Raw genomic sequence first — 9477 nt, 5'->3', positions numbered from 1 at the left:
CAGATTCAGGCACTAAGCCTTTTTGTTCCTTTTTTTTTTCCCCCTGCCTAAAATGTGTATTGAGGTCCAGAGGTATGGTAGCCATCTTGGGATCTTGAAGTGGGAGCATAAGGAGGAAGGTCTATATGCTAAGCAGAACTGACTGTGTGGGAGCTGAAGTGTGGGAGGAGTCTGCTGGCATCATTCAAATGCTAAACAGGGTTGGATGTTAATCCACAGTCTTCTTTGAAACCCTGTTGTAGGGTTTTCTGTTACTTACAGAAAACACAATCCTAACTGACACACATATGTAACCGGAGTATATTTTTTAATATAAGAAATTACGTATACATTCATCAGTTTCTCATGAGAGCTTCAGGAGGGCTTTGGCAGCCTGAGAATTAGATATCTTAAAGATGTTAACTGATTATCTGAGTGTTTATAGTAGATAGTTAACCATAGTTAACCATAGACTGTCTTTGTACCAATTAAAAAGTGATCATCTCATCAGAGGTAGTGAATACAGATTCTGGGATTAGGAGTCTGTCTCTGGGGCTTTTGTGGAGAAGCAGATGAGGACAAGGGCCAAAGCAGTCTGGGGAGACATCTCTTGTGCATGGAGATGACTTTGTCCTGTCTGGGCTGTCAATTTCCTGGTCGCTTGTTCTCTGTGTTGGATTTTCCATTTCAGACAGCACTCTTCCTGGCTGTGTCCAAGGTGGCTTATGGACTCTGAGGTTCTGCAGCCATTTACAAAGTTTTACAAGGTGACCTTAGTGAAGACTTAATAAAGCTTTGGATTAATTACTGATTAATAATTGATTAATCATGTATGAGAATTTAGGTATGAAAGTTGCTGTTTCAGTACCTTTAAATTCTGTTTACAGACATTTGATGGAAATTAAATTGCTAGTTAAGTGTATTTTTTAAAATAAATACTGCCTAAAAATTTAGGTGTATTTAAGTCAAAGGAACTAGCTAAGTACAAGGTGATAAATTTCTTTATTTACTGTGCTAAGGTTTCATATCATTTCACAGTTATTTTGTTTCAGAAATGGTTTGTCAATTCTAAAATAGCAAACATGAACTATGTTCCACTGCTAAACCAGTTTTTCTGTGATGTATTACAGTGAATTGTTTATTCTCTTCTCTCTCTCTCTCCATATATGTATATTCTCCTTTAAAAATATAATTTATTTATTAGTGGTTTAGACAGTAGAATTAAGATAAGAATCCTAGTTTGAAAAATAGTTGAGTTTATATGGCCCCAACTAAATTAAATTGATTTAGGGTCCCTTTTGATTTTTTGTAATAGTTCAATAAGTCGCAAAAATTTTCAAATTTATCAGAAAAGCTCAAGTGTTGTGACTCTTTGTATATTCAATCTAAGACTTAATATCAACAAAAACATTTTGGTGCTTTTTATATACCTTTTGTTAGGTGCTGTGTAAGTTATTTTTTGCTAGTAAAATAATTCACTTGACATTAAGTAGTGAAAGACTGTTTGGGCATTAGGTGGGAAAAAAGAGTGGGTGACAGGTTATAATTTATCAGATACAAATTTCAAAAGCAGACATATCCATTCTCACTAATGGAAATCATGATGGTTTACTAAGCTACCTATTTTTAAAATTTTCTTTGAGTTACTGTGTGTGGCGAAAGTGATTAAGATTTTATTGTAATTTTAAGCCAGCAGCATTAAAAAAAAATAGTAGTAACATAATGGTGTCATGAATTTAAAAAGACAAAAATACCATCTAGCATAAAAAATTTATTAGCAGAAAGTACAGTAATATAAGCGACATATTTTTACACATCAGATGGGAAATCTAAGCACTAAACATGATTTCTCATATTCTGATAATCAGTGGGGTGACAGAGGCATCAGTGAATGTGCCATTGAGAAAAATGTGAGCATTAGATGGAATACGCAGCTGGCTTCAGCTCAGCATGCTGTAGCCATTTCTTTTCTGCTACAACCTTTTTGACAACATCTCTCACCCAGTGTCATTTGTAACTGTCTCTTTTTTCGGGAATGTTTATCTAAGCCTAAGTTTTTTAATTCTGAAAGACTCTCGTCTTCTTCCTCATTTTGTCTGTCAAAAATGATTTTCTTAAATTCTTCGAAATTAAGATTTGAATCCTTTAAAGCAGGTTGTTGTGGCTCTGCCGATGGCTGCCTCTCAGACAGTGTGGCCGTCAGCTCCTGTGGCAAATTAGGGGTGAATTCCAACATCGTAGTTAAGGTTTCTGCATCTTTGGTGATGGAGGATGGCATGATTTCTAAGTTTAAAAAGAAGGGGAGGAGGAAAAAACACTCATGTTAAGAAACATCAGGAAAACTCTAAAATTTTGAATAGACATAAAGGAAAGCATTGCTTCAATACAATTAAACAGTAAAATGGAATCAGCAAGTGCCCCAGTACCTAAAAAACTTAATTTATTATAGTTGGGCAGTACTAAACTGAAGTACTAGAACATTACCAAGGTTCTGTTTTACTCCACTCGGACCCTCTGTCTTCTCTCCTTATGTCCCCTTAATGCATTCATCATAGCACTTTTCCCTCCCTGACACTTTTGAAGTCATCTTGACCATCCAAAACACACATGAATTTTTCTTAGCTGAGTAATCTTCTACCATGACGAAGCAAGTTCTGAGTTATGATAGTCACCCTTGAAAAACATATTAATTATTTTCAACTATCACATGGTCCATGGTGCCAAGTTACTGCTTCAGGATACAGTTAAAAAGGCAGAATTTTCAACTGCTCTGATATAGTTGGCAGGAGATACCAGTCTCTGATTCCCCTATGCATCTGTCTAACAATTTTTCTTCTCCAGAGTACTTACTACAAATTAATAGTATTTTACATTAAATAGAAAAATGGGTTAGGGGGAGGGTATAGCTCAAGTGGTAGAGCACATGCTTAGCATACAAAAGGTCCTGGGTTCAATCCCCAGTACCGCCTCTAAAAATAAATAAGTAAACTTAACTACCTCCCCCCACCAATAAAATAAATAAATAAATATATATATAAATAGAGAAAAAGAACACTAACCAACAAATCACTGACTAAGAGAGATTATTATCTGTTGTGGCGTGCGTCTCCCGACTAATGTACTGTGTATGGTTTTTGTTCCAGTGTTGTAGATCAGGAACTATGCAAGTTCTGTGTGTTCTTTCAGAAGGGAATCTATTCTTAAGCAGCATCCCAGGATGGGCAAACAATGAAGGTTGGAAGGCTGGGAACCTTCAGGGACCAGCTGACATCTTCCTTATTTATACCCATTCAGTTCAGTTGAACATTCACTGACTCTTTTCGTGTCTCCAGCACTACCAAATAGGAGATATAAATAAATAGTAAACGTTTCCTGCACTTAAAAAACTCTCCTAACCTTACCTATCCTTATTACATCATTTTTGAGAGTTATAGCACCAGAAACACAGATGATGTTTAAATTATAGTGTAACCTGGATCAGTTCTTGCTGTTCTTCATCGACAGCAAAACTGTCCTTTCCAACTTATTAATAAGGCATTTCTCCTGAAATAGTGAAAACAATGAGGTTAAGAGATCTAAATGTAAGCATGGAAGGAGGATTCCTGGGTAACCAACATGCCCCCTCACCCAGGCAGTAATGGTCTGGGACCGGTCCATTTTCTGTGAGTTCTGTAGCAAGAATCTCAGTTACTCTCCTTTCAGTCAACAACAAGCTTCAACGGTTGGAGTTTTCAGTAGAAAGAAAACAATACTCTAGCATTTAGTTTTTCCTTCTAATGCTGTCTCTCATTCAAGTTCTAAACTGGTATGACAGATGAGAATTTATACTACTTTTTGGTAGTCAGAAGTTTTTGCATTTTCCCCGGGTAAGACATCCCAAGTTCAATTCAATCTCCTGATAAAAAACTCTCCTGGCTCTAACTTAAACTGTCTCTAGCTGGGGCCTTATTGAATGCAGAGAAAACCTGATAGTAACTCTCCATAGTCTTAAAGCCAGTTAGTTAATGAATCAAGCAAACCATCTGTAGTGTCTGCCTCATTTATTAATACGTTATGTTTTTTGGCACTTCTTTTTTTTACAGTTGAAAAACTTTTATTCTGAAATATTTTTAAAGTTACACAAAAATTCACAAAAATATGTCAGAGATCTCAGGTATCTTTTTTTTTTTAATTTTGTTAAGAACATTTAACATGAGATCTACTCTTTTAACAGAATTTTAAGTGTTCAATATAGCATAATTTTCTGTAGGTACAATGTTATACATCAGATTTCTAGAACTAATTCAGTTTGCATAATTAAAGTTTTGCACATGTTACTTAGCAACTCCCCATTTTTCCCTCCTCCTAGTCCCTGATAATCACCATTTATTCTTTGCTCCTATGAGTTTGACTATTTTAGATACTTGGAAGTGGAATCAAGCAATATTTGTCGTTCTGTGACAGGCTTTTTCATTCAGTATAATGTATTCCAGGTTCATCCATGTTGTTGCATATTTTAGGATTTCCTCCTTTTTTTAGGCCAGTTGTATACATGCACTGCTTTTCTTTTTTCTTCATTCATCTGTGGATGGATATTTAAGTTGTTTCCACCCCTTGGCTATTATGAATGTTGCTACAATGAATATGGGAGTAGTAATGTCTGTTCAAGATCCTGATTTCAATTGTTATTGGATAAATACCCAGAATTGGGATTGCTGGATCTTTTTTTTTTTTTTTTTTTTTTTTTTTTTTTTTTGAGGAACCGCCACACTGTTTTCCATAGTGGCTGCACAGATTTGCTTTCTCAAAAGTATAGTACACATGGGTTTCCGTTTCTCCACATCCTCAACCACACTTGTCTTTTGTTTATTGGTTATAGCCATCCTGATAGGTTAAAGTGATATCTCACTGGTGTATTGATTTACAGTTCCCTGATGATTAGTGATATGGAGCATTTTTTCTTGTACCTGTTGGCCATTTGTATGTCTTCCTTGGAGAAATGTCTGTTGAAGTCTTCAGCCGATTTTTAAATCAGGTTATTAAGTTTTATTGCTGTTGAGTTGTGGGCATTCCTGATATATTTTGGAAATTAATCCTCTAGCAGATATATACTTTGCAAATATTTTCTCCCATTCTATAGATTGTCTTTTCACTATTGATTATTTCCTTTGCTATGTAGAAATTTTTGACTGGTATAGCCCCACTTGTCTGATTTTGCTTTTGTTGCCTGTGTTGCCCTCTTTTATTAAAATTATTCTCTTTAATTTGTTTTGAAACATTTTTCAGCCCACAACAATTTTAGCTTTTGGAGTCTAAAAGATAGTATTCTCATTGACCTGAATTCATACAAATGCCTGTTAATCATTGTATTTTAGACTCAAATCTCACTAGCATAGACTTCTTCTAATTAAAATATCTATCTTGTTTTAAAAGGGGGTGCAGTAAGTGTTATAATTATGCACACATTGTGGGGAAAATGGTGAGCTAACAATTTAATAATGTAAAAACAAAGGGAAACTAACAATAGAGGTTTTAAATCTCATGAATCACAAATTATTGACACGTACTTCCAAAATAATTCTTGACTAATAATTTAAACATTTCTGTTGATCCTCACTTGTAGGCAGTATTCTGTTAGATTATTTCCAGGTAAATTATGTACTGAGCAGCGATACAGACAGTGTATTTTTATTGAGCTATAGTCAGTTACAGTGTGTCCTTAAAAATATTTTAAAATCACAAGCTCTTCTACAGAAATACAAATTTGGCTAAATGCCTGTATAGGTATAAATGTACTCAGAAAACCATTTTTAAGCAACAATCTGGAGACAATCCAAATGTCCATTAAGAATGGTTAAATATATATGGTAGATTTATGATATGGGATACTAGGAAGAAATTTTAAATTATGTTTTTGGAGAATAACAATGTGAGAAAGTGCTCACTGTATGATGTTAAATGAAAATGCAGGAGATCTACACATGTATCTCCATATGTTAACATTGCTTTCCAGTTCCTCTTTTAATACAGATATTTTTATTTTCTCATTAAATTCTCATTTTTTCAAAGTCTTTAATATCTATCTTTGCATTTTTCTCATTGTCTTATGTATACTTCTCAGCGTTTCATATGAGCACGTTATTTCTTCAGAAGGAGTGAATTAATGAATTCAATGAGTGCAATGCAATGTGGTGTTCCCTACACTGAATCACTAAATTCCTAAACTCTGCAGTACTCATCTATTAATATGATACAAAAATTATATAAGCACTTGCATTAAGTAAATCAATCTCTGACCAATGATGTCAAAATGTAAGTAATTTTATAATCGTGCTTTAAATCCCATAAAAGGGAAGTAATATCCTTAATGTTCACAATAATTTTCCAAGTGTCACCTATATACAGGATATACATATAGCCTGTAAAATACAGTTCTGGTTTATCATAAATTGCATATGTGTTACAAAATATGAAACACTTATTCATAATTGAGCTTGCCTTCTCTGAATTTAATATGAGCTCCTACACTCATGACACTAGCCTATGCCTCCAGTGAAAGTTCCCCTGCTATTTAAACTTAACTTCCAATATCTTTATAAATGGTTTATAAGTAACAAAGTGGGTTTAAAACAAAATTCCAGCTTTAAGCTGTACTCAGTTCTCAGTTCTTGCTCTTGCTTTTAAGGAAAATCCATTGCACCTTCCAAATGCTAGAAGCATCAATCAGATTTTCAGCTGTGTTTGTCAGAAGGGCAAACTTTCCCTTGACTCTTGGTCCCCTTTAGTTTTCCTTACAGGCTATCAGGCCCTTTTCTTTCTCTTCAGTCCCTTTTCTTACAAATGAACTTCAAGAACCAGTTCAAATAAGTCAGAAGCTAGGCTCTCCCCTTTGGTGAGGCTTACAAATAAAAATAAAATTAAAGGGGAAGTTTTCGATGTCATCGGTCACAGCCAGGTTTGTATGTTTGTTTGTTTGTTTGTTTGTTTGTTTTTAAATCGAAGGGGAGAGTCATTAAATCTAAGTCTCTTCGTGTTTACCACTTCAGGAGCCAATTAGAGGTCTGTGCCCTGTGCTCTTTGGTGTGCAAATACACTGGATAACCAGCTCACACCTCACTGTTTGCCCCCTGTCGTCCCAAGTCGAGATGCCCAGTCCAGTTGCCCCAGCTGCCAACAAGCCTGCCGTCATGCCCTGGGATCTTGTCTCTAGGATCCCTCCGAGTAGGCCCCACCTCCTGCGGTCTTTGGACACTTACCTGGTCTGTGTTCCCCCTTCTCCCTACACCGTCAGCCTGACTGCCAAGAGGTGAAGGGCAACAAGTGCCTCTCAGGTGAGACCATTTTCTGTTCTCGGGGCTTTCCCTCCCTCCCTCTGGTGCAATCCTTGGTGAGATCCTCACTGAAAAAGCAAGATACGAGGGAAAAGCCCAAACTTGGAGGCCCCGGCTTTAGAGTTAAGGGCTGAGCGCGGCAGCCAATGAAGTCTCGAGGTAGGGCGGGCTACCGTTCCGATTGGTCGGCAGACCGACAGCAACCAGTGGGAACCCGGGGTGGGAGCTCTCACCTGCTGGCGGTCCAGATCTCAGCCGAGGCTTCTTGTCCTGGCTCAGAGCGGGTCTCAGAGCGGGTTTTGGAGCCGGTCTCGGAGCCGGTCTCGGAGCCGGCCTCCCCCAGGAGACAGAGCCACAGATTTCGATCCAGAGGCGGACTAATTCGCGGCCGCATGCCTTAACGAAGTCGTTTGAACGCTCGCCTGAGGTCTCCTTAGGAAGTTGGCTCAGTAGCAGCCAGACACCTAGCAGGTGGGACAAGAGCAGGCGCGGCATCCTGGACCTGATCTGTGTTGCTGTGGGTGTTTCAGTCTTTCTGTAGATACTGCAGCTGCTGTTGCCTACCGGCCTCCGTATGTGTGCAAATCCCACACCTTCGGTTGCTTTCCCTGCCTGGCTCCTCCAAGTTTTTATAGCCCTCTGGCTACTACTTAGACCTTGAGTTAAGGGTCCAAGCTCCACCCCTTTCCCAACCTACCTCCTTGGAATTCCGCACTCCCCACCCTCTTCCCAGCACTAGTGCACCCCTCCCAACTTTCATCTGTTTGCTCATGGTTAGATTATTGGCCCATTTACAGTTGTGTTTTTCTTTCTTTTCTTATTCTGAAACAACTTTTTTTAACTTACGTAAACTTAAGTCAATATTTGAAGTTTTTATTAAAAAACTAAGCATGGCCATTACACTGAATTATCGCAACAGAAGTAAAATTGAAATCACCCATCTTCTTACAACCCAACATGAACATCTGCTGCATAACTTTGTAATCTAAATATAATTATAGTTAGATGAATTACTATTGTGTCTGGTGTATCAATGCATAAAAATATAGTGAATGAATGGATATATTGCTGACAAGAGAGGGAGAACTGATGATTTTTCTTCATCAAATCCTGGTAACACCTTGAAATTCTCAGTGCATCACGTTAAGCTTGTATACTATCTCAGTATACACTGCACTTTCTCCACTGACTTTCTTTCGACTCCTGTGAGAAATAGTTTGACTGAAACTCTTTACTTGAGTACTGTAATTTGAGATTGTATTCTGTACCCTTAGAGACTGAAGAAAACACACACAGAAATACAGAAACCAATCAAAAAACAACAAAAAAGGCAAGCAAGCCTGCAAGCAATGAGTCTCACAATTCCAGAAAGAATATTTTGGTAACAGGTTACACCACAAAAACTATGTTCTTTTTAAAAATTGTTCTCTGCTTGCTGTATTTTGTAGGAGATCTTTTAACACCTTCTAATTTAACTTTAAAAAATCCAACACAATTTGAGGTGATATGTTCACTACACCTTTCTAGATGGATGAAAACTTAACTTGTAAGTGTAAATAGATTCATGTTTCAGTAATTTGTGTGCTGTGTTCCTAATGTACTCAGGTTACCTCAGCTCCACAATGTATATTAGAGACTTGGAGGAAGTTAGGGTAACTTTGAATTAAAATAAAAAGTCAACAATCACTTAGTTATAAATACAGTTGTAGAATAGAATAATTCTAATTTCTAGGTTGGTCAAATGCTAAGCATTGCATAATTCTTGAAGAAAGAAAAAAGCCTGACCAAAGCTGTGGGATTGTCACAGGTAGTGATTTTAGACTGGTTTCCCCTATGACAAGCAGTTGGGGACAGACCTGTAAACTTAGGTTTGATGGTATTTTTGTGAATTGACAGTCATTTCAAAAAATAATCTATTTACAAAGCTATCCTGCAAAGTAATTTCTCATTTAAAATGTAAATTTCCAGGGGGGTAAGTTTTTACTTTACTTAGGTGGTCTTGAAGCATCCTCACAGCTGTCCAATGAAGCAACCATCCTCCCATTTTACAGAGAGAGGAAGCAAGTTGAGAGTAGTCAAGTAACTTGTGTGACTTTGTTTGGCACATGTGCCAGATGTGGGCTTGCCCTACTGTTACATGTAACAGGGAAATGCAGGATTCATGGACACAACTAGGAGGTGTTTAGTA

General features: G+C 37.2%; 1 protein-coding gene across 2 annotated transcripts; it reads right to left on the bottom strand.

The window, feature by feature from the left end:
- Positions 1-1898: 1898 nt before the first annotated feature.
- LOC116663123 (prorelaxin-like) lies at positions 1899-8034 on the bottom strand. 2 transcript variants are annotated; one of them, XM_032477725.1, is made up of 2 exons: positions 7523-8034; positions 1899-2262 (listed from the first exon to the last, which is right to left on the bottom strand). In XM_032477725.1, the coding sequence occupies exons 1-2, from the start codon at positions 7782-7784 to the stop codon at positions 1925-1927; spliced, it is 600 nt and encodes a 199-aa protein (XP_032333616.1). In that variant the 5' UTR covers positions 7785-8034; the 3' UTR covers positions 1899-1924. The 2 variants fall into 2 exon arrangements, with proteins under 2 accessions (XP_032333616.1, XP_032333617.1); XM_032477726.1 differs by lacking the exon at positions 7523-8034 and adding an exon at positions 7215-7388.
- Positions 8035-9477: the final 1443 nt, after the last annotated feature.

The sequence above is a fragment of the Camelus ferus genome, chromosome 4 (assembly GCF_009834535.1).
Source record: "Camelus ferus isolate YT-003-E chromosome 4, BCGSAC_Cfer_1.0, whole genome shotgun sequence".
In the NCBI taxonomy this organism is placed as follows: domain Eukaryota; kingdom Metazoa; phylum Chordata; class Mammalia; order Artiodactyla; family Camelidae; genus Camelus; species Camelus ferus.
The sequence above is the reverse complement of the archived record's forward strand: the minus strand, read 5'-3'. Positions and strand labels throughout refer to the sequence as shown.